This window comes from Manis pentadactyla, chromosome 14 (assembly GCF_030020395.1).
Source record: "Manis pentadactyla isolate mManPen7 chromosome 14, mManPen7.hap1, whole genome shotgun sequence".
NCBI classification, from domain to species: domain Eukaryota; kingdom Metazoa; phylum Chordata; class Mammalia; order Pholidota; family Manidae; genus Manis; species Manis pentadactyla.
The window spans coordinates 14,297,114-14,323,142 of NC_080032.1; the positions used below are offsets into that span (position 1 = coordinate 14,297,114).

At 45.6% G+C, this 26,029-nt stretch overlaps 1 protein-coding gene across 3 annotated transcripts in view; it reads left to right on the plus strand.

The window, feature by feature from the left end:
• The window catches only part of C14H12orf43 (chromosome 14 C12orf43 homolog), a 29,881-nt gene extending 26,657 nt beyond the window's left edge, over positions 1-3,224 (plus strand). Inside the window, exons 7-9 of one of the 3 annotated variants that reach the window (XM_036929196.2) lie at positions 8-48; positions 1,314-1,444; positions 2,864-3,224. In XM_036929196.2, coding sequence (XP_036785091.2) covers positions 8-48; positions 1,314-1,444; positions 2,864-2,884 — 193 coding nt within the window. In that variant the 3' untranslated portion in view covers positions 2,885-3,224. The other 2 variants (XM_036929197.2, XM_057491244.1) reach the window with 2 other exon arrangements.
• The last annotated feature ends 22,805 nt before the right edge of the window (positions 3,225-26,029 follow it).

Below are 26,029 nucleotides of genomic sequence, written 5' to 3' on the forward strand. Positions count from 1 at the left end.
TTTACAGCAAATGTCCAGAAGAGGCAAATCCACAGAGACAGAAAGTAGGTGAGTGGTTGCCAGGCACTGGGGCTTGGGGGAACAGGGAGTGACTGCTTAACACAGGGTATGGGGCTTCTTTTGAGGATAATGTAAATGTTCTAGAATTGATTAGGTTACACAACTCTGAATATACTAAAAATCACTGAATTGTACACATCAAAAGGGTGAGTTTTATAACATGTGAATCAATAAAATATATGTTTTTTAATTAAAACAAAAACTCTGTGATGAAGAAAATCAAAACTTTAAAGAAACACAGGCTCCCACCCTCACTCACCTCCCCTGAATCCCAGTCCTGGGCAAGAACTGGTCCCTGAAACTCCCCCACCCACCTCTTTCCTCTTCCAGTCAGATCCTTAACAAAATCCCTGCAGTTTGACCCATGGGGGGGAACGACAGGTGCACAGCATTTCCTGGAGTAGGAAGGGTGGTGCTGAGAGGCTGCCCCCCAGACTGGGGCATTTCCAGAGGGTCTGCATCTCTCAGGGGCCCATAGAAGCAGGGTCATGCCTGGCAATAGAGGACGGAAGGTGCCATTGGCCTGAAAACCCTCTGGCCAGCCAGGAGGCCCAGCCCAGGCCAGGCCAGCCCAGCCAGTAGAGATCAAAGGGGGCTGGTCAACAGTGATAATGCAGCTCGCTAACAGCTCCAGCTGACCTTTTAAGTCTCTCCACTCCCATCCCTGGCGTTCCAGTCCCCCTTACCCTGAACTATGTCTTCATGTTTCCATGCACGTTCTAACACGTTTGACAGCTATGCTGCCCAATACAGTAACCACTAGCCACATGTGGCTACTGAGCACTAGGAATGAGGCTAATACCTCTAGTTAAAATGATATTTTGGATGTACTGGGTGAAATTTAACAATTTGTAAACAAAATTAAAAAAATTTTTTAATTAAAAAAATTAATCTCACCTGTGCCTTTTTACTTTTGTAATGGAACTCCCATAAAATTTTAAATGACTTTATGTGGCTCACATATTTCTATTGGACAGCACTGCTCTATAATTTACTTACATGTTGTGTTCGTTATTTATGGGCTGTCTCCCTCTGCTTGAATGTAAGGCTCCCGAGGGCACGGCTTTTGTCTGTCTTGTTCACTGCCTAGAATATTGCCTGGTACATACATAGTAGGTGCTCATTAATAATTGCTGAATGAATGAATGGCTAGAATGCATTGCACATCCACCATATATACTTAGCTCTGCACTAAGCTTTAGTAATGTATCATACACACAATGACTTTATGAAGTATCATTCCCACTCTGCAGAAAGAATGCTGTGTGCTGTCCGTTCTTGGTTTCGTGGTTCCCCTGCTTGTTATTCCTGCCAGGAGGCTGCTTGCTACCTGCAGCTGCCCCTCGGTGACTTTTCACCTAGAAGAGGGGACCAGTGGGAGAAGGTGGGGCCTGGACCTTTTGTACAACTTTTGAACTCATAACTTCTGGGTCCTCCGGTAGTCAAGTGGCTGAGACAGTGATTCCTGCACTGAAGGTGGATATGGTTGGTGGAGCTGGCAGCACGTGGGGGGAGAGCCTCCAGGGCCCACCTTCAGCAACCAGTCCACACTATTGCCCTGAGCCCCCTGAGTACAGCTCCCTCTGAAGAATGGGAAGGGACTGTCGCAACCTGACCCTGCTTGTCTGCAGATACTAAGGAATGACAAACAAACAGGAAGGGCTGGTTCTAGGCCCAGTCTGCCATTCCCACAAGGGAACAAATCTGAATTGAGAAGCAATTTGCCTTCTTGAGAATGACACGGAACCCAGTTCGAATGCTGTCCTCCCACACTAGCCCCAACCCCCCGCCTGGGTGCCTCAACCAAGGGACTTAGTCTTTCTCAGCAACTCTATAAAATAGAAGTATGGCTCTCTAGTGTTGCTTAAGACAACTTTTTGTAAAGGGCATAATACAGAGATCCCAAACGTTCTTGGTCCAAGGTACCCTTAGTGTTTCAGTAGCTTTTTCACGGCACCCCCTATCCCCCAGCAAAAAAAAAAACAACACTTAGGTTTAGTTGATAGGAAGGTCAGAACAACTAAGTGTTTCTGTCCTAACGACTTTGTAGCCACTTGAAAAATGCACATAAATTGGAAGAAAAAATAATAATTTAGCTCCTTCTTAAATAATCTTAAGGATGTACTAATGGTATAGGTAAGTTTTCTGGGTTCTACCAACTGTTCAAGCCTTGGAATTAGATTGGATATTACCACCCTTATTTCCTGTTCCACAATAAATTCTGCATGATGCTTTAATAAGTTCTGCATGATGCTTTTTATCAAAACTGCCATAAATCCAGCTTCACAAAGCACGACGTCAAGAACATTCAAGCACCAAACTACCTTGAGCCGGTAGTTTGCAAGGTGTCCGACAGATGTCGCTGTGTTCCTTTCAAAAAATCCTCTGAAATGTTATGTAGCATCCTTGAGGACCTCCACGCAGTTTGGGAACTGCAGACCTAATAGATGGTCTTGGACAAGGTAGATATTCAGTAAATGGCAGCTCTGAGCTTCTTCACCATTCTCTCCTACTGGAGGAGTAGCTATTTGCAAGGCCAAAGTTCAGGTAAGGCAAAGGTTTCCCCTTGGTCATAGCAGGCGGCACAAGAGGGGTCCTCTCCCAGCCAGTCTCAGAACTTTCGTGGAATTCAGTTAACCCACCTCAGGGCCCACCTGTATTAAAATAGTCTACTTGGACTATTCTTCCTCCCAACCCTACTACCCTTTAACCTTCATTGGACAGTTGCTGATGTATGCAACTTTCATTCATTTTCTCATTTAACATCCCAACAGCCTCATGAGGCTTTTATCCCATTTTACAGATAATGAAACCGAGGCTCTGAATACCATTCTCTGAAAAACAACAGTAAACATGTTTGTATATGAGTGTTTGAGAAAGCTGTGGAAGGATGCACTCCAAGCTGTCAACATCAGTTACCTTTGTTGGGGAGATATGCACACAAACAAAAACAAAAACAATAGCAGGAGAGGAAGAAAGAAATAAAGAAGAAAAGCCCCCCCAAAAAAGAGAGAAAAAAATTGTAATTATGTCAGGTAACAGATGTTAACTAAGCTGATTGTGGTCATCATTTCATAATGTATACATGTATCAAGTCTTTCTGTTGTACACTTTAGACACAATGTTATGTGTAAATTGTATAGCAATAAAACTGGAAAAAATTAGGTGGTGGCGATGGTTGTACAGGTTTGGCAATACACTAAAACTGCTGAACTGACACTTTAAATGGGTGAGTTATATGGTATAGGAATTACATCTCAGTAAAGCTCTTTATATGAAAAGAAAGAAAAGAAGCTTCAGTAAATCACAGCATGTATAGTGAACTGATCTGGTGTGTGAATGTGTGTCAGCATAAACCACAGCAAGCCCAAAGGTATACCTGTATTAGCTCTATATAGTGGGATTTCAGATGATGATTACTTTCTTGCTTGTTCTTTTCTGTGTTATTGGAATAGTTTAACATGAATATTTATTTTCATAGATATAGAATAGAGAAAAACAGTTATTTTTATTTGGGTGGTACCTCCTCTCAGCCCCCCTCCAGAATGAGCCAGGCTCCCCAGACTGTCATGGTGCCCACAGCTCTGTCCCTCCTCTCAGGGGTTCGTCCCTGGATCCCCACCTGGCTATGGACCACAAATATCAAGAACCATGGTATGTCTATTCCTGGGTGTCTGGGCTTTGTTGGTACTAATCCTACACTGCTGGAGCCCATGCACAGAGCATGCCCAGGAAGTATGTGCTGGATGGAACCCCTATTTCTGAGAAGCTTTCTTGTGATTTCCTGAAGGTGTCTCATCAATCCAATTAGACTGTAAACTCTGAAAGAGCAGGGAGAACTTTGACCTTCCATTTACTCCCCTTGCCCTTGCCCAGCTCTGATCTGGGGACATAGTGTGCCCCTCAAGGTAAAACAAAGACCTGAGGCAGAAAAACACCAGTGAAAAGAAAGGAAGGGGCCAACATCCACCCAGGAGTGCTCCCTCTTTCTTACTGTCATCCTCTTTGTGGACGGCAGAGGGCTCTCTACTTCCAAACAGCAAGGGTTCCAAACCTGCCTCGTAAGAATTCTTAGTCCTAGAGTTTAAAAATTCCTATTCCAAGGCCCCAACCCAGTCGTTTCTGAATCTGACTCCAACAGAAATGTCAAAGAATCTTTTCTTTGAACAAACACCTCCGGCAATTTCTCAGGATGAAGCGAGTTGTAGAAACTGTCTCACACAGCCGTGTCTCACACAGCCAAGTCTCAGATGTGGCTTCCGCCTTCCAGGGGTTTACAACATCAGTAACCTGGTTTCAACTAGCTAAGGCCCAGAGAGACTTGCTGTCATACAAGGATGGGAATCAAAGTGAGCAAATAAAATACACTTGCTTCACGGACTTCACACCTCAGCCTCGGGGCCAGGTGACAGCCCTGCTCAGAGAGCAGTTGCAGGCTATGCCATGTACTACTCGTGTGGCTCTGAACAAGCTGGATGACCACTTTGAACCTCAGTTTCCTCTTCTGGAAAGTAGGATAATGTGGGCCTAACAAGGTTCTTAAGAGAATTCACTGAGAACCTGCAGTTGTGTCTATACAACAAGGAGGCATTACATTAATTGTTAGTTCCATTCCATTAAAAATACCTAAACATTTTTGAGCACCAAGCTCTGCATTAAGTGCTTTGCATTTATTTGTTTCTTCAACCTTCACAACAGCCCTATGAGTTAGGGTCTATTATTCTGCCCATTTTACAGATAAGGAAATGAGGGCACAGAGGGGTTAGGCAACCTGCCCAAGATCTCTCAGCTAGGAAGTGGCAGACCTGGGATTTGCCCACAGGAAGTGTGGCTCCAAGCCCCAGGATGAAACACCTCCATGGGAACAAAAACTGGCTTTCAGGAATCATGCAACTCACCCTTTGGCTTCTCTGGGAAAAGGTAGACCACCCAGCTGAGTGAGTCCAGATAGTAGCCACTGGGCCAGATGCAGGCGCAGGCCACCAGCCGCGATCCCTAGCCCTGCATGTTTTCCCGTCTTGGCTTAACACATGTCTGCATGAGTGGAACCAGAAAGTTCTGATTCCTTGGTCTTGCTGAAGCTGGTTATCACTGGCAGGCGTCCCACTGAGGGACAAGCGTCAATTAGTCACAGCCTCAGCAGAAAACATCAGCAATTCCAGAAGTCCATGATTTTTGGACTCTACCCACTGAAAACAGGTCTTAGAATAGAAAAGGGACAAGAAGGAAATCGCACTGAACCAGGTGTCCTTGGGACCTGGCCTTGGAGTCACACCCACTCATGTGCTTGGCTTAAGCCTGGCGATTCACAAGTTACTGACAATCCAAAACAGACAGACAAGCAAAAACCATGGGATCGTGTTTTGGGATGGATAGACACAAAGGAGCCTGGGAACAGTGGCTGTTTCTGGGGAGAGGAACCCAGGCCCTGGAGGACAGAGTGGGACTGTCCTCCCCAAAGGAAGGCCTCTCTTTTGGGATACTTCAATTCTCCACCCTCAGCAAGCTGGCCAGGGTGCTGGCAGGACACAGCCGGCACTCTTGAATCACACAACACGGAGAGGCTTTCAAAAAGAGGCTCTTTCCCAAAGCAGGAGCAGATGTCACTGGGCCCAAAGGATGGAGTATCTGGGCGGGGGGCTGGGGCTGGGCCAACAGTGGGGGGTTTGGCAGGCCTGGGGACAGGCAGAGAAAGCCACGTGCCTTGGCCAGAAAGGACAGAGCCAGGTGACTCAGCCAGGAGGCGGGGGGCAGTCATACCTCTGCCTCCACCTGGTCCCTGCCTCCCCTGCCCTCCAGTGTCCTGCTGGCCTCTCCTCTTGCCAAACCCAACCACCAGACACAGGCGGGGAGGCTCCTGGGACAGCAGGGAGAAGATGGGCTTTGGGCACCTCTGCAGAGCAGACTACCGCACATCGAAACGGTCACCGTGACAGGGTGATATGATCGGAAATACATACTTGGTCTTTGCCCAAGCCCTGCTCCTGGCACGGAGCTCCTAAACCTTGTAAAACAGAGTGATGGGATGGTTGGAGCACATCTTGTTATACTATTTGATCTTAGACCCTCATTCTTGACTTAAGAGCTTGTAAGTGATGAGTGTCTCTTTTTATGTTAATGTTTATGATCGCTGTGGGCTTGGGGGGAGCAGGGTTATCCCCTGAAAGACCCAGGCAGGTTTAGAGGGTTAGGAATTTCAGCCCCACCGCTGACCTCTGGGGAGAGTGGAGGGGTTGGAGATTGAGGTAATCATCTGGCCAGTGATTTAATCCACCATGCCTACCATCAAAGCCCTCAATGGAAGGGTTTGGGAGAGCTTTGGGGTGGTGAACACGTGCACGTGCTGGGCAGTGCACCCGACCCCCTGAGGACAGAAGCCCCTGTACTGGGGGCCCTCCAGATAGCACCCTATGTACCTTGTCCTCTGGCTGGCCATTTGTTTCCTTTAGAAAACCCTTTGTAAAAACTGCTAATAGTTAATAGTATTTCCCTGAGTTCTGTGAACTGTTGATGGCAGTATATGGAATCTGAGGAGGGGTCATGGGAGCCCCTGATTTGTAGCCAACTTGGACTGAAGTATGGGTACTCTGGGAACCCAATACTTGTGACTGGCCTCTGAGGTGTGGACAGTCTTGTGGGACTGAGCCCTCAATCTATGTGGTCTGCGTTAACCCCACACGCTGTCAGACCTGAACTAAAGGCTGAGACTCCTAGAAGTCTTAGACTTCTGCCTACAGTTCATTGCACAAAATGCAGTCACACAGCCACACCTAGGTGTCTGATGCTGGCAAATGTCTTCTTTCTAGGCAACAAGATCAGGATTTTGTTACAGGGAAAAATGAGAAGAATGTATACTAGGTATATAACTAGCTACAAATGATAACAATCGCATCTGCATTTATTGATAACTTAATATGTGCCAAGCATTTAATACACAGTGCTAAGCATTTAATAAATGTGGCCTGGTCAAACCAGATTGCCCACTGCCCCTTCTGTTGTGATCACCACACACACACACACCGAGCAGCCATTGGGGCCCATGGTTCCTTCACCGTGAGCCACTCATATGAAAAGTCTTTGTAATGTGACCCTGAGCAGGGATTGGTAATGTTCTCTTAGCATAATAAGGTCAGGACTACTGGTTCTCGCAGAATTAAATCAAAACACTGTGTCTAGGAAGAATATGAATGTCCCATGCTGAAGATAAAGGTGAATGTTTTCAGAAGGAAATTAATCTTTGTGGTTTGAGACATGTTTGATTTTAAATACATCAAGAGAAAACCAGCCACTACGTGACATGGAAACCCCCCACTGCGTCCACCAGTCCCATCCTCCCCACTCCTGCCTCCAGAGGAGTCAACAAATGGTGAGACTGAAGTCCTTCTTGTTCCCCTCTGCAAATCAGCAGAAACTCGGAGAAGAAAGGCTTTTGAAAGTCAGCAGACTCCAGGAACTGTGTACTTAGCAATTTACAAAAAGTGGCTTCTGTGGGGCCTTTGACATTTTTACAGCAATGGGTGATGTTTCATAGGAGGAGTAAGGGCTGGGGGTCAGGAGGAGGGGTGGGCAGGTGGTCCAGAGAGGAAAGGACATCACAGGGCTGCCATTTTATACAACTCCAGGCTCATGCCCACCCTCAGAGAAGAGAGGTCACACTATCTCCAACAGCCCATTGAAAGGAGATCATACTGGACCCTCCTGGGGGAGTAGGGTTGGTGGAAGGACCTTGGAGAGGTGGAGGCTGATGCAGGGCCCCTCCTCTGGGAAGTGGGAGATGCCCCTAGACTAGAGACATGGTTTGGAGTTTCTGAGGATTGGTGACCTGGACAAAACCTGGAGAGACTGGGAGTACGGATTAGCCAGTCTGAGCAAAGACCCCTGCACCAAGGCTTGGCACAGAAACAGTGGTCTCACCAACATTCAGGGGTTCTGCAGGCTTGAACAGAGGGCATATGAGGGTAACCAGTGTGGACCAAAGGCCAGACCAGACCCCCCTCAAACATTTTTGCCCACATAGGAATCCCATAACCTTCATACAAGACTAGAAATTAAGCCCTGAGTTACAACTGAGCATGAATGCCACCCCGTCTGAACACTTGGAAGTGTTGGGTCAGGGATAATTTGATTTCAGAAAAATAAAGTGATGTTCCTGGCATCTGTTGTATTGGAGGCAAATGACCAGACCCTTCTGCACTTTGCAAAACTTAAGGTGAAGGGCACAATCTTCCCCAAGACTACACGCACTTCAGATACCAGCTGCAAGTGTGGGGGCTCCCAGGTCACCCTAACTTTTGTTTGCCCTTTATATATGTGTGAGTGATAACTACACTGTGATGAAAAGTGTAGTTCTTGAAACAAAGTTAAAATTGTTAAGATTGTGAGAATTTTCATCTTGCTCAGAATTCTCCATCTTCTCCACAAAAATCTCTACCCAAAGCCTTTCCCGGGGCAGCTGTAGATAACTCCATCTTCCAAGTTGATTGGGCCAAATACTTTGGCTTTATCCTTGATGTCTTACTTTCATGTACCGTAGTCAGTTGGTCTGGAAATCAAAATTAAAATTTCTCTAGAATCACTCCTCCACCCCCACAAATAATCCCCAAGATGGATGGGCCTGATGGTATCATTAGGAGTACAGGTTCTCTCCATCTTCCCTCCCAGCAGTCCACAACATCAGCTTCACTGGTCAATTCCCCTCATGGTCACAAAGTGGCTGCCACTACTCACTAAGACATCTTGGCCACCTGTGAAAGGAGAAAGATGAGTGGCTCACACCCATCAGCCCCAAGCAGGCCCCTTCTTGCATCTGATTGATCCACTGGCTTAGGCCCAACTCTGAATTGATTGCTGGCAAAAGTGATGAATTACCACAATTCACTTCAGCCAGTGTTTCTCAAAGTATGGTCCCAGGACCAGCTGCATCAGCCTCACTGGGAACTTGTTAAAATGCAAATCCTCCAGCTGAATCAAAAACTCTGGAGGTGGAGTTTCATGAGCTCTGCAGGGGATTCTGATGCATCCTCAAACTGGATGAGCATTACCTTAGATAAAGAAAGGTCTTAAGCCATCCTCAAGGTCCAGGCATAAGGATGACCTTGGAGAAAGGAAGGTGAGGCAGCGTGAGGGCAGGGAGGGAAAGAATTCCCTCTTCAATGGGCATTACAGGCCACTCTGCGGGCAGCGAGGTGACTGGGACAGTGTGGACCTAGGAGTCGCCGTCTGCAAAAAGGAGTCGGTAAGACTGAAGTCTCCTCTCTACAGCCCCCAGAGGAAGGGATCCATCCAATGGGCTTAAAGAACATCTACACACACATATGTCATTTGATCTCATTGTTATCCTTTAAAAGAGAGGTTACTAAATTCTTATTTTAGTAATGAGGGAATTGGGATCCAGGGAAGCCAAAGTTACATACAGTACACAAGGCCATCTGACTGGCCCTGCCCACTCTGCCATGTGGGATGTCTGGTCTCTCATCCACGTGGCCGGTGGCAGGCCACAGGGATGGTTGGCAACAAAGCAGAACATTTTTTTTGCAGAAAATTTTAAAATAATGAACCAGCTAAAAGTTTCTATCAAAGTGCACTAGCAATTTTTTAATTATCAAAATGCCTTAGCCATTCTAAACAATGTCTTCCCCAAGTTGGCTTACGTTCTAAGCAACTGCTGTGGTTACTGTTGAGTTTTAATAATATAAATGATTATATAATAATGTAAGTACATAATAGACTTTAAAATATAACACAACTAATATAAATGTGAAACCAGTACTTTTTAATGAATTACCTTTTGATAAACATTGGAATCTACTTGTAGGAAATTAATTCAGAGGATTCCCAGTTATACAGCCAGTCCCTGACACAGCTGGTCTTAGCTATCTTGGTTTCAAGAGTAAGTTTATAATGAGAAAAATCACTGGTCACAGTTTATGACCCCAGCCCTTATGGTACTACATATTTCCCATTTAAACAGTAGATTAAAAAAAAACAAAGATAGTACAGTGATTGTAAAGACAAAGAAACAGAACTTAGCCTACTACTAATTCTGCCACTTTATGAAGCCACTTGGAGTTTTTATTTGCATTTAAAATTTAAAACAACCTAACAGTGTGTGGACAGCAAGATGTAATACTTTGGTCAGTGTTCATTTTAGTTGACACATGAAATATTTTACTGAATTTCAATAATATCTTTAAAATTTAACTGTACTCTTACTTCCTAATTGTTTTAAAATGAAAGAATGAATCAAGCAAATGATGATCTTTATTGATTGTACATGAGTAATACTAAAAATATTTTTATCATCTAGAGGGAGGGAGTGTTAAAAAATGATGTTCTGGGTCAAATACAGGCCTTTAAATGTCTAAAGACTATTTTCATACTGATGCCGGGGTTCTTATTCACGGAGCCAAAGAATGACCTTCACAAACAGTCGAGGAAGGAGAGCAAGGCAGAGGCTCTTATTTAGAGAGAAAGAGAGAGGACAGAGTTCCTGGCTCACGCCTGGAGGGAACAAGAGAGCCTGGGGTGGTGCGTTGTCTAGGGGTTTTATAGGCAGTTGAGAGACAAAGGGCTAGGGATGTACACCTGCTAAATGGTCTCAAATACTTTTGAAGAAACACTAAGTTTCTTATTAGTCTTCCTGGTTATTTACAAGAATTTTACTGCTCTGATTTCCTCCCTAGCAGCTTCCTGGTCTGGGAGCGTATCACTCAGGGCTGCCTGCCTGCTTTGCTCCCAAGGTGGGCTGAGTTATTGTCTGTTTGTTAAGAAACTTTTTTTAACTAATTGGGTTTTAAGATGGAATCCTTCCAGTTTTTACCATGTTGTTTTGGGCTTGCTTGCTACATTGCCTAAGTTGCAACAAATCATTAGTTTAGGGATGGAGGAAGAAAAGCAGCGCTTGGGTAAAGTCAGAAAAACAAGCTGGGCCGGCCAGCAGGCCAAAGCAAATCCCACAGTGGATTATCTTGCTTTTGTTTTTTCCCAGAGGCCCTCACCCTACTCTGTCTAAGCCCATGGTCCCTGTCTTAATACCACTGCTGAGAGTTCTGTCTTCCTGGCTAAGAGGCCCTAATTCCTTTGTCCGCTGCTCAGCTGACACATTTCAGACAGTCCACTGTCTAGTACACCTCCAGAGCTGGTGGGGATCCTCTAAGACTGTCGCATCCAGAATGATGGATTCTGCAGGAGAGAGCAAGCATGAGCCTGGATTCAAATCCTGCGCCTGACTTTGTGACCTTGGGTGAGTCATTTTCTCTCTGAGCTTGTTTCCTCATCACTGCAATTTGGTCAGGGATCTACCTCTCTTGGGGTTAATACGAGGATTAGATGAACTAGTTCATTATTGTCTAGGTGTGATCATTCATACTCTTTCCCTCCCCACCTTCTCAGGGAAGAGGATTCTTGCTTGCTCAGTGCCTGCCCTCTCTCTCCTTTCTCACGCAGTTGCTCAACAATGAGAAATCTCAGAGGAAAGAAGTGGTCAGTGAGTTCAAGAGCTTAGTCAACACCCAAGGGACTCTCCTCCTCTAGGGAGACCTCTGTGAGGGAAGAAGGCCTGTTTTATTTTATTTATTTATTTTATGTGTTCAGTTTTTTTTTATATTAAGGTATCATTGGCAATCTTATGAAGGTTTCACATAAGCAACATTGTGGTTACAACATTCACCCATGTTATCAAGTCCCCCCCACACCCCACTGCAGTCACTGTCCATCAGCGTAATAAGATTTGATGGAGTCACTACTTGTCTTCTCTGTGCTGTACTGCCTTCCCCGTGACCCCCCTACATTATGTGTGCTAATCATAATGCCCTTTAATCCCCTTCTCCCTCCCTCCCCATCCCCACTCCTCCCTTCCCTTTGGTAACTGCTAGTTCCTTTTTGGAGTCTGTGAGTCTGCTGCCATTTTGTTCCTTCCATTTTGCTTTGTTGTTATACTAAGAAGGAGTGTTTTAAAGAAGTATTGTCCTGCATTGAAAATGTGCTTACTCCAAAACCACACCTACTAGAAAGGCTAAAATTAAAAAGACTGACCATACCAAGTGCTGGCTAGGATGTGGAGCAACAACTCTCATGCACTGCTGTTAAAAATATGAAGTGGGATTGACTACTTTGGAAAACAGTTTGCAGTTTCTTAAAAAGTTAAATATATAACTTTCATGTGATCTAGTCATTCTACTTCTAAGTATTTACCCATGAGAAATGAAAACCTATGTCCACAACTAAACCTGTACCACAAATGTCATAGCAGCTTTATTTATAAAAGCCCAAAATTGGAAACAAACCAGATGACCATCAACCAGTGAGTGATTAAACCAAGTACAGTCTCACCATTCAATTGAGTATGATTCAGCAATGAAATAGAATGAATTATTCACACATGCAACTACATGAATGAATCTCAAAGTAGTTATACTGAGTAAAAGAAGCCAGGCAAAAATGAGAAAATACTGTATGATTTCACTTATATAAAAGTTTAACAAATGCAGACTAATCTACAATGAGAGAAAGAAGGCTAGTGGTTACTTGGGTATGGGGAGGGAGGGCAGGATAGGTGGGAGGAAAGGATTACAAAGCACACAAGGAAACTTTTTGAGGTTGTAGGTATACTCATTATCTTGATTGCAGTGATGGCTTCACAGGTGTGGACTTAATGTCAAAATTTACCGGACTACACACTTTAAATATGTGTAGTTTGTTGTAAGCTAATTATACCTCAATAAAAAAATGTACTCATCCCTTTACATTTTGGGAAAAGGGTTTATTTATTTCCCATTACATTTTTCTGCCAAATAAATTACCATGCAGAGACTAGGCAACCAGAAGCCCTGGTTATATTTGGCTTACATGTATTACGCATACAGCTTGGTGCTTGGCTCAGTAAATAGCAATGATTAGGATTATTAATGCAGCATTCCAGATACCATCTGACTGTGCAGAGCTCTCTATTTAGATCAGAAGTTGCAAACTCAGAGTCCTTTAGGGGCCAGGTAGGTGAAATAAAGCAAGCAAAGTGAGACTGGTATGTAAAATAGGTAATGACAGAGACTATGACAAAAGGGATTTATGACCAATCTCAATGCATTCATATTCTGAGTGCTAAGCAATAGACACTGGTGGATTGAATTGGGCAAGTCTCAGGGCATGGGGTGGCAAGGGCCACTGCACTATTCCTATGACTAGATACTGCATGTAAAGTAAGTACATGCATGCAACTTAGTGATTCAATAGTAGCTAACATTTTACAAAATGCTTTTATGTAGTCCTTCTAACAACTCTGTCTGCTAGATAGGATTATCTTCATTTCCTAAAAGAGGAAATTGAGGTTCAGAGATGTCCCCAAGACTCTAGGCCTGGGTCAGTGAAACTAAGACTCCAGTTTCTCCTTCTCAGCCCAGTCTGGCTTTTTTCCCCCCACCCAGCCACACCTATAATAGTATTAGCTTAGTTTACTCTCATGGAATAAACCTGTGAAGAAAACTCAAGCTTTCTCTTCCGTCCCGCAGTGGTCACGTCCAGGGACCAACAACGTTTTGGAAGGAGAACTTGCTCAAAGAGCCCTCTGGTGGACATTCTAGGAAAAGAAGAGTTGGAGACAAACTTCCTATTTTTGTTTTTATAAATTCGTTTTTTAAGTAGTTCATCAGTGTCTAAATATCCTGGGATAATACTAAAGGTAAATTCTCTTTGAGAAAACCATTATGTAAGAATTTGAACTTGGAAAATGGATTTGTTTATTCATTCCACAAATACATCTGGTATGTGACGATTTTAAGAGTTAATAGGGCCAGGTACAAACCAGGCACAATTTTCAGTGCTTGACAGGTATTAATAATTAGTCCTGAAAAAAAGAAACATAACTATGTAGGTAGGTTCTGTTATGTCTTAGTCCGGTCAGGCTGCCATAACAAAATACTGTAGATTGAGGGGCTTAAACCACAGAAATTTTATTTCCCTTGGTTCTGGAGGCTGGAAGGCCAAGATCAAAGTAGATTTCATTCTGACACCTCTGTTCTTAGCTTGTAGGCAGCTGCCTTCTCATGTGTGCTCCCTTGACCTCTTTGTGCGCTGGAAGAGTGAGCTCACCGGTGTTTCTTATTAAGGACACAAGTGCTGTTGGATCTGTGGGGAAAATGGAACTTCTGACCAGGAATCCTGCCTGGCCTTAATAGTGCCCACTGCTTATATAATAAGAGCCTGTTTGCACATTTATGGGATATTTATCCGCCACAGAGCCATTGGTCAGTCCCGGGGAGGGCTGGCCCAGAGGAGGGGTGGAGAGGAAACACCCATTCTCTCCTGCTCTCAGCTCCTGGTACGTAATTGGGCAGGCTTCTGTCAGTCACCGGAGACCTGCCCACAGAGTTCCACCCCGAGCAAGGGGCGGGGAAGGAGCGCCCTGCGGAGAGAGCAGGGGAGAGCGTGGAGGCCTGGCTCTCCTAGAGGTTTAAGTTCATGCTGGGGAGCAGAACCTGCGTCCACCTGGACAGCACATCTGAGCCAGCCATGTGCACTGAGCTGTCTGTGACCACAGTGGGAATAAACGCAGTACCTTCTTTTACCCCCACCTTCTTGCCCTTGCCTTTATTCAGTGTCATGGAATTCATAGAGAACTGGCTTCAGGCAGGGAGCCCCCTCCTCCAGGAGCTACTCTACGACTCCTCTAAACTTAATGACGTCTGTAAAGGCCCTATCTCCAAATAACATGCATTGGAGTTAAGGTTTCAATTTATGACTTTGGGTGGGGGTGACACAAAAATAAGTCCATAGCAATTATCGTCCCCATTTTACAGACGAGGAAAATAAAACACTGGGTAAACAAAATAGACTCTACCCACCACCGCCACAGCTTACAGTCTGGTGGGAGAGACTAATAATAAATTTCAAAAATGTGCTCATCGCCATGGAGAAAAGCACAGAGAATTGTGTGAGAGCAGAGCAGAGGAACCCAGTCTAGATTGGGGAATTAGAGGGAGGGACTTTCCTGAGGAAGTGCAGGGGAGCAAGGCACATTCTAGAAACTGAAGTGTGGACATCATACAGAAAGCCACAGGGGTGAGGAGGCTGGAGAGATGAGCTGGGGCCAGAACATGCAGGGGTGGGAAGTTTAGACTTGGCCTGTAAGGCAATGGGAAGCGACTGAAGGCTAAAGCTGGAGAGAAATGCCGTCAGACTTCCATCTTGTTGGAGGGTTAACAAATGGAGGGTAAACAAACTTCCATCCGGGTGGGGTGGAGCAGAGGAAAGGATGATCTCTTCTCCAGGTCCTTTAAGCACTCTGTCTCCTGTGCACTACACCTTCCTCCCACACCGAGCGTAAACATCTTGCCTCAGAGTACATAAAACTTTTCAAGAGGACATCAATTTTTTAAGAGCTGGGGCAGTTGCACCCTGAATCAATCATGAAGGGTAGAGAAAGAGGAAAAGGCAGCTGGCACATTTGAGCACCTTCTCTGTGGCACTTCATTTACACCATTCATTCATTCATTCATTCATTCAGAGGAGGAGGAGGCGGAGGAGCCCCATGAGGTATGCATCAGAGACAAAGCTAAGGATTCACCAAACCTATTTCCCTTTCCTGGGCTTTGGCTGGATGGACTACATTTCCAAACTTCCTTGCATCTAGAGGGGGCCACATGCCTTGTCTGTCAATAGAGTATGCCAGAAGGGATGTCTCCCTCCACCAGGCCTGGCCATAACACATCCCATCCAGTCTTTCATGCTCTGTCTCCTGTCCATGTATGGAAAGGAACAAAGGATTTTTAGATGGTGGAGCCTTATGATTTAAAGGAACCCCATCTCTGAGTCTATCAGTTGGAATAAGGTTGCCCAGGAAGTTCACCTGACCAAGAGTGTCTTATTTATTTATTTATTTTTGCACAAGAGAGAAGTAAACCTTTGTTGCATTAAGCTAGTGAGATTTTGCAGTTATTTGTCACAGCAGTGAGCCAATTCTGATTAATACAAAGTACTTGATAGTGGACCCATTTTACAGATGAGGAAACAAGAGGCCCAAAGGGATTAATTAAGTAGATGAGGGTGACACCAGTATAAGGAATACAGCAGGAATTTAAACCAAGCTCTGCTCAACACTAGACACCCCTCTCATTTGCTCTTTTCTTTTCATTTTTTGTTTCAAACAACTATTTAAAAACTGCATGTGGAATGCCTACTGTGGTGTGAATGCAGCCTAAATTTATATAGTCAGTCCCCATTGCTGAGGGTTGTTTCCATTTTTCCCCTCATTGTCATATGCAAATCTTTCAGGGGATATCCTTATAGCTAAATTTTTATGCATAATCCTTGATTGTTCCTTTAGGATAAGTTCTCAGCCATGGAATTTCCAGGTCAAAGTTCTGCAGATTTTAGGTTTGGAAATACGCATAGCCAAGTAAGACCCACAATCTTCCTGCTGCCCGGTGCTGGCTCCCAGATGGATACGACCCTCAGTGATGGGGACTGACTACATAAATTTAGCCTGCATTCACATCATGGTGGGGGCAGAGGATAAGGTGCTCTAGAGTCTAAACTGTACCACAGAGAGCCAGTCTTTTGGGTCACTATATCAATCTTTGACTGCAGGCTGCTGGACAGGAGAGCTCAAGTGGGGTCATAAACTCCTAGGTGAGGGGCAGGGCCCCTTGGATTAGGGCAGTTCTCTGGAGAAGGGGGCAGCCAACACTCCTAGCAGCTGGAGAATGGATGAACCTGCTGGGGAAAGGGATCTGGGCAGAGCACCAATAACATCATCTACAGCTACCAAAATGCAACTTGAAGACAAATCCCCTAGCCTTGTCCTCGTAAACCAAATTGCCCCGTCCCCAGTGCCTCCTAGTGGGAAAGTTAGAAAAGGCTTCTCTGCAAGCATGAGTGATTTTCTCTGGACACCTGAGGGATGAAGAGGAGTCAGCAGACAGAAGAGAGGAAGGAGTAGGAAGAGCATTCCAGGCAAGGGCCAGCACTTGCAGAGGCATGGAGGTAGGAAGGGTTGTAGCTGCTCTAAGGAGCAGACAGAGGTGGACAACTGTGGGGCTGCAGGCTGGGTGGAGGTTGTGCTGGATCTCCAACTTTATCCGCAGGGTAATGGGGAGCCACTGGAGGTTTAGAACAGAGGAATGACATGAGCTGACTGCCATTTTCAAAGGCTCCCTCTGGCTGCTGTGAGAAGAATGGACCCTTGAGGGGCAAGAGTGGAAGCTGGGATTCTCCTAGCAAGGACATGAGTGGTCTAATCTGGGCAAGAAGTAACGGTGTCCACACAAGAACTATATGACTTTGTTCATATAGTTCATAACTGCATTATTCATGACCAAAAAGTGAAAACAACCCAAATGTCCATCCACTGATGGATGGCTAAACAAAATGTGGTCTATCCGTACAATGCAATAAAAAGCAGTATGGTACTGACCCACGCTGCCTTATGGGTGAACCTTGAAAACATGATGCTAAGTGAAAGTCACCAGACACAAAAGACCACAAAAGATTCCATTTATATCAGATGTCCAGGACAGGTAACTCCATACAGACAGGCTTTAGATGAGAGGTTGCCAAGGCTGGAGGAGAAAGAATGGTGAGTGAACGCTACTGGCTAGGGGATTTCTTCTGGTAGTGATGCAAATGATTTGAAATTAGATTGTGGTGATGGTTGTACCAGTTGCTGACTACACTAAAAGCCACTGAATTTTACTCTTTAAAAGGGTGAACATTTTAGTATGTTTGGATGGTTAGTTTTGTGTCAACTTGACTGGCCTAAGGGATGCCCACAGAGCTGGTAAAACATTTCTAGGTGTGTCTGAGAGGGTGTTTCTGGAAGAGGAGAACATCCGAATAGGTAGACTGAGTAAAGCATATGGCCCTCCCCAGTGCAGGTGGGCCTCATCCAGTCCATTGAGGGTCCAAATAGAACAGAAGGGCAGAGGAAGGGAAGATTCACTTTCTCTTGCTTGAACTGGGATGTCCGTCTTCTCCTGCCATTGGACAGATGTTTCTCAGGCTTTCAGACCCAGATCAGAACTGACACCATCAGCACTCTGGATTTTCAGGCCTTCAGATTCAGACTGAATTACACCACAGATTTTCCTGGGTCTCCAGTTTGCAGACAGCAGATCACAAGTCTTCTTGGCCTCCATAACTGCATGAGTCAATTCCTATAATAAATCTCTTCTTGTCTACATATTGATGTTCTATGGTTTCTGTTTCTCTGGAGAACTTTATCTAATATATATGTGAAGTATGTCTCAACCAAAAGAAGAGGAGGGAGGGAGAAGAGGAGAAAGGTGATTTGGACCCAGTGGAGGAAAATGGCTGAATTGGGCATGTATTTTGAAGGTGGGTTACTTAGGTGGACAGAGAGGGACAGGGGATGGCTCAGTATGAGTCCCTACTTCCCTCAAACATATTATTGGGAGAAAAGCAGAAGCAGCAGCCACTGGGGAGCCCGTCTCAGGGAGTCACCAGCTCCCCACGCTGAGTTGCTCAGAAAATGAAGAGACCATGCAGCATCCGGATTCAGAAGGTCCCAGATGCTGAGGCCTCCACTCAATGGCTTATTGGCTGTTGTCTTTCTGAAAGTACCTTGGTCTCTCTGGGCCTCTGGATGGACTCAGGGAGGTGAGTCTGTGCAGGTCCCAGCATTTCCCAGCACACTGTAATCTGAGCGCGTCATGACAAACCCCGTGCTGTGCTGACAACTGCCAGAGTCCCTGTGCCTCACCTCCGAGTGGCTGCAGAGTCCCCAGCTAAAACCCTGACCCCGCCTGACCAACCCCTGCTCTTAAACCACCCAGCCCAGCATTGAGGGTGTTTTCCCTTCATGACCTCGCCTCTGGTTCCCTGTTTCTTGAGCCCAGCCTTGCTCCCAGTTCATCTCCAGAATCACTCCAGCCACTTACTTGTCTTTGCTAGGTTCAAGTCCTGCTCCTGCCACATCCTAGCTATGACCTCGAGCAAATCTCTGAGATCTCTAAGCCTCAGTTTCCTCTTCCAAATAGTGAGGATTTGTGAGGATTCAATGAGATCTTATGGCGCATAAAGGGTTTAACCCAGGACTTGGCACATAGCAACCGCCCAGTAATTGTTAGGTATACTTTCCTAATTTTTAAAGTCACTTTATTATATATTTCATACATACCATATAACCTATTCAGTCCAAAAACATTTACATAAGAGGCCCTATTGGATGCTGGGGATTCAGCATATGGCACAGGAGTACCTTATCTCTGCTTTCAAAGAACTTACCTTATAGAGAGAGGGATAGACAAAATACAAATAAAAAAATGATACATTTCATCCCTCATATGGCAATAAGCATTCCAGAAAAATATAAAGCAGGAAAGAGGGAAAGAAGCACAGACGGGGTGATGAGAGAATAACTTTATATAGTGTGATTGTAAAAAGTTTCCTTGAGGAGGTGGCTTTGAGCAACATCCTGCAATATGTTAAAAAGCTAAATCACAAAATAAACATCATCCCTGAAACTACCTCCTAATTTATGAGCTAGAACATTATCACTCCTCAAACTGTGATTTTTTTTTTCTCTTTTTGGCACTACTTTCCCCTGCACAGAGCGTTGCTTCCCAAACTGCAAGGTGCCCCGCATGACCTGGGGATCTGGTTTGAATCCGGGCCAGCCTCAAGGCTCTGCATTCCCAACAACAAAGCTATGGCTTTCAGATTATTATTTTCATTCCTGCCTCAGGGCCCTCCCTAGCTTGGGCCACTTTCAGCTGTTCCTCCACCCTCCTCACTTTTCAGTTGTTAGAAGTCTGGGTTCGGCATGTGGCTTGACCGCAAGCTGTCTCTGGGACTTTGAGCTGGTTCAGTGCCTCAGTTTCTCTATTCTGAAAATGAAAGACAGGAAGCTCTCCTAGACCCCTTCCGGCTTTAGACCATGGATTGGACTGTGTGTGTGTGCGCGCTTGTGTGTGTGTGTGTGTGTGTGTGGCTTTGCAGCACTGAACTTCTTTCCTGTGTTTGGGTTTGGGGGATCCACCTTATGGATCAAATATCCAATTTTGTATGGAATAAAACCATCAAGTATTTAGTCTCACCAAACTGGATCATTTGGATGGAACCGCTCGAAGTGTAGGATGAGGGCTACATAGGAGGAGCGATGGTCTAGACTTCCTGTGGCCTCCAGTGTCCTCTGGTGGCTGCAGGCTGTTTGTGGCATAATTCTTAGCTATGGTTACTAGCCGTCCAGCTCCCTTTGGTGCCTGCAGATTTTCTGATCCTAGTTCTCTCACCAGTTCTCTAAGTTTCCAGAGATCCTTCCAACAAATTCCTTTCTGCCTAAATTACCTAGAAGTGGATTGTGTTGTTGGCAGCTGATGAGCTCAGATGTTGCTGTGATGCGACCATGTGTCTTTCCTTTAGTGTGTCATGCCTTTTAGAGGTGTATGCCTGTGTCTCCCTACCTCCAACCCCACTCCCCAGATAGAGGGGAATCTTGAAGGCCCAAATATTGTGCAAAACTCAAAAGCAGTTGGTTCACAGACATGGAATCCTTTCAAAGAATATGGAGCATCTTCTAGGTTAGGGGGTCAAATTGCCCACCTGATATAGTCAGCATGTGGATGTACTTTGTTTGCGAATTTTACATAAGTTTCAGATTTCAAGATTTTCTAAAATTTGAGAAGCTCAAAGACCTGGCCACACTGACTCATGGTCTCACATAGCAACGTTTTGTTGGAGCTGAGTAGCACCTACTGCCTTCAGATGGAGTGTGGCTTATCCAGATATTCACAGTCTCCACTCATCCCTGTTGTATTACAGCTAGACTACTTCACTCATTTAAATGATCCATTTGGGTCCAGGAGGCATTTGAGTTTGTGCCCCTTGTTTAGGTGAGTAGAAAGTTGTAATTCATGCCTTGTTTTCCTTGAGCGTGTCTTTTAAGGCCACAGCTGGGGATAGGATGTGGCAGGTGAGATGAGTCCAGACTTTGGAGTGATTTACTAGGTGTATTGCCCTAGGAAAGGCCCTTCATCTCTCTGACCCTCAGCCTCCTCCACTCTGAAATGAAAAAAACAGTTTACAAGAATGTTGTAAAAAATATGGGGTCAGTAAAGCATGACACAGAGTAGGTGTTCGTTAGAAGTTTATTAAAGAGTTAGGGGATTCTGAAACCTCAAAATTTGGAAGTGCCCCGAAGGATGCTTGGCTCATAGTGGGTGCTTAGAAAATGTGTGTCCTCTTCTCCCAGCTTCTTCCCAGCTTGCTGGGCAGAGTTCCTGGGTATGGATGTTTTGGCTGAACCAGGACTGAGAAATCAGCCTGCAGTGCCCTCCAGGGGCATCCTCTTGGCTAGAAATAGAGGGGTCCCTGAATAGCTATGGAACATTAGGTGAAACCTCACGGAATATGGCTAGCCGCACCCCCCGATGGCATGGGACCCGAGGGCTTCTTGGAAAAGAACTGACACCCTGTCTAGGTGTCTGAACCTGGGAGTCAGACAGGTTCAAATCAGCCCAGCAGGCTTGGCAGGGGAGACAGAAGCTAGACGGAGGGAGGAGGGAGGCCTCAGAGAGAAAATCGCAGGAAGAAGACACCTGGCCACGAGGACCTGAGAGAGGGCTGGGCCTGGAGGTTTGAGAGACAGTCTGAAGGTGCATTTGCCCCTCTTCACCCCACATAGTCTTCCTTGGCTCTGGGATGGAGAAGGCGTGGTGTGAAGGTGAGAAGGGGCTCCCATGGGGCCCAAACAGCTCTGCCAAGGGATGCCGCTCTCTGAAGGAGCTCAACAGGAAAACACTGTCAGGTAGGCAGGCCCCGGAGGGGGCAGCAATGGGGCATGCCCACTTCCCACACCCCATGGGCAGAGGGCTTGCAGCCATAGCCACATCTGAGGTGCCTCCTCCCACCCCAGATCTCAGAGGGAGCCACACCGATGAGCCACTACTACATTACCCCCATCCCAACTCACACGCACACACTGGAATGCTGCGTGATAGGGGGCCATGTCCAAGACGGGACTTCCTGCTGGCCCAGCTTGGGGGGCTTAGACCACCAAGACTGTAGGTGCAGGTGTGGCCGTAACTGAGGCCGTGCTATGCCCATGGCTCATCTGCACCTATTCAGCACCTGCTCTGTGCCAAGCTCTGCTCCAGGTGTACGGTGAGGAGCAAAAGCAAGAGCTTCAGGGACAGATGAGTCAGGGTAGGTTTGGTGCTGGTAAATGTTACGTAAAACAGGAGTGGTGAGGTGGGAGGGCCTGAGTGACCAGGCCGACTTGGTCATTTTTGTCACCACGGGATGGGCTGGGGGCAGAGGGTTCACAGCCATTTCCTTTCCTGGGTACCACTCCCAGGCCTTGCCTTGTTGGGGTCCCTGTCCCACCTGAGAACCCAGAGCCACTGAAGGGCTTGCTCAGGAAGGCAGGCCAGCTTTGTAGCCCCCTCAGCAAGCCAACCCCAGTGGTCTCGCCATAGGGATGAGCCCAAGTGGGAAGGTGTCTTCTGAACTACTAGTGGGGTTTGCGATGTGCTCCTGTTAGGCCCAGGCTCCACGGCAGGGGCATCACCTGTGACTCATCTCAGGTGGCACCGATGAGCCACTACTACATTACCTCCATCCTAAACTCACACGCACGCGTGCACAGTCTCACACTCATGGCCCTGACTCTAGGCTTCTGGGAGAGCATCTGAGCAGAGGTGCTCTGGGAAAGAGGGGCTTCTGATCACTGGGGCAGCAGCATATCCCTCCCCCCTGCACACCCACAGTGGCCATGGTGAAATTTAAGGTTCATTTCCACCTCTTCCTGTGGGCAAGGGGTGTGGTCCTTGAGGACATGATGTCAGCATTTCTTAAGGGAGTGGCCTGGGCTGCCTTGTAGCATCTGAAACAGTCACTCTAAGAGATAGCCAGCTGGCAGTGGCCTCCACCAAATAGTCACTAGCCTTTGTCCCTTATTTCATGAAGCACCTCCTTCAAAGTCCATGGGCTTCTCCTTTTGCACCCCCATCTCATTCAGTCAGCCCTATCCCACTCTTCCACTTCCCGGGGCATCATATTCTCCATGTTCAAAGCCTGGTCCCGCTGTCCATTTACTGCTCATCTGCCCTTTGACCACCCCTGTACTAACACCCCTGTGTTTCACTTTCCTCTTATGTAAAATAGGAACAAGAGTTTAGCCTCATATGGTTGTTATCAGATTTTTCATCAAGCAAATATTGTACACGTTGAGAGATACAGAGCACTTTGAACAGTGCATGCCATGTGATAAGTATTCAATAAACGGTAGCTATTTTATTATTACCATGATTCAACATTTACCAAGTGTCAGTTCTCCTAGGCCCTGGGGATTCAGTGCTGAGGAAACAGACACCATTACAGCGGATGAGGTGAGATAAAGGATGTGTAGCCCCTGGCACCTAGAAAGCCCCCAGTAAATGGGGAGTTCCCCTCCCTTCCTTCCCAGGAGCATGTTCCAGCCGGGAGAACCCTTCCGGTCCTCAGTGTTAACTGAAACCTACAGACCTGACAAAGGAGGCTGGGTGGGTGCTCTGGCTGACAAAAGAGTCCCAAGAGTGTGCCAGGCACTAGGGGTTTGCCAAATGCCACCTAGGAAAGGTTTCCCTGTGGAGGACTCCTGAAGTTTGCCAGAGAGGGGTCAAGCTTTGAGGGTGGTGGGTGAGCCTCTCCCATAACCCCCTAGGCTGCTCAACCAGTGTCAGAACTAGGGTGCTAAAGCTTCCATCCTTGAGTCCTCTTGGGTAGGCCTAGGTTCCCCTTAGGACACTGACTCAGGCCTGACTCTCAGGAACAGAGGCAGTCAGTTTCAACAATTTAAGTTTACTTTTGCAATTTTCACACCCAATGGTGGTATTCAAAGGTTCAGGTCTTCACTGAAGGTATGACCTACAAGGTCCAACTCACAGGCAAGAAAGGGCACAACCTGATGCTGAGGGCGTCTTAGTCACTACTTAGAAGTTCTTCCAGGCTCATGACTCAATTTAAAATGCTTCCTGCTTGAGGGTAGAGGGACTCAGGTCAGGATGGATCAGTTGCCAGGATAAAGGTTGTGTTAAATTTGGGGGAAGGAGAATTTGAGATACCTTAGAAGACATAGATAGAGATTGGCTCTACCAGCTGGGTTTAGATAAGAGTTCATGAAAGCAGAAAAGCTGAGGATGTATTTACAATAATAGCTACTATCTATTGAGTGTTTACCATGCATCTGGCACTGTGTAAAATACTTCACATGCATTATCTCATGCAATCCTTACAACAGCTCTGGGAGGTTGTGCTCTTATTATTTCCATCTCATAGAGGAGAAAGCAGGTGGCTTGGAGAGCTGAGGCCATCTGCTCAAGACCACACAGCTAACAAGTCAGAATGTGAATCGATATGGAGTGATGCAAGAGTCCACAGCCTTAACCTTAGGCCCTAGGTGTCTAGGTGAAGCATGATGAGGAAGTGAGAATCCTGAGCTACAGGAGACAAAGGAACGGTGGTGGGAGGTACTTGCCTTTACCAGAGGGATTCTTAACCCTGCCTGGCAATGGAATCATCAGGAAACAGCATAAAATGTAGATTCCAAGTTCTTACCACTGTACCAGGGAACAACAAAAAAATAAATTAATCCAGTAGATAGATAGGGCCTAGCATCTCTATTTTTCATAGTTTCTCAAGTGATTCTGATTATGTACATTGAGACTACTACCCTAGCCTTACAGGGGCTTTGAGGCATCTCACCTCTTCCCACTTTTTCATATTTTCCAGTGGGCTCTAGGCTGGAATCCAAACCACTCTGAAGAAGTTTAGGAAGAGTTGTAAAGTGAAGCAAAGATAGGGTTATGTCATCTGCCTTGGTCCAAATCCTGGCTCTGCCATGAATTAGCTGTGTGACCTTAAGTAAATGGCTTTCCTTTTCAAAGCCTCAGTTTCTTCAGCTTAAAAGTGGGGACTAATTATCCTGACTTTCAGGGGGTACTCTGAGGAATAAAAGGGTTAGAAAATGAAAGGGGGTTGGTAATAGGAGATTAGCTTGGTCACAATAACCCTCTCTCAGATAACAATAATAAAATCTGAACAACAACAACAAAAATGCCAAAAAAAAGACCCCAATTGTTTTGAAGGCAAGAGAGAGCATCCAGCAACAGATGGAAATGTGACATAAGTCAACGATTGAAAGATAAGAGCTGCCTTGGATGAGATTTGCATTGTTTGTGGATTTTTGCCCAAGGCACCCTCTAATCTGTGTGGGCAGTGGGGATATGTAGAAAGCTGTGATTTTACAGAATCCCATGCAAATTGCTAGAACATTAAAGGGGGAAATTGGGAAAGGAATGAGCTATAAAGGAGAGGAGTCCTATAATCTGTACATAAATTTTTTCCAAATTCTTGGCTGTCCACTGAACTACATACATACCAAGAGGTTCCAGGGGTCCCAATGAAATCAGCAGCTGGAAGCTGAAAGAACTGAGTGGAAATTTCAGCTGCTGCCCTCTGCAAGGGAGACAAAGTTTGAAGTTTCAGTCCAGCCAAGTTAATTGCCTGCTAGAACAAAATTAACATGCTTGAGAGGAACATAACATAACCCAGGGTCTCTACAATATGTCATTGACAAAGTCCAGTGCACAAAAACCAAGTGCTAACATAATATGAAGAAGGAGAAAACTGACTCATACTCAAAACTAATTCTTAAAGAGAAAAAGTGATGACCCAGATGTTGGGATTAGCATCGAGGATTTTAAAGTAACTCTTTTAAATATTTTCAAGGCCTTAAAGGAAAATATAGTCATAATGATGGAACAGAAGGGGAACCTCAGCACAGAAATTGAAACTACAAAAAACTATAAAAAGGAACCAAATGGAAATCTGAGAACTAAAAAGTACAATAACTAAAATGAAAAACTTAACTTGATAAGCTTAAGAGCAGAATGAAGATGACAAGGAAAGAGTCAGTGAATATGAAGACAGATCAGTAGAAATTACCCTTTTGAAGACCAGGGGGAAAACAATAACAACA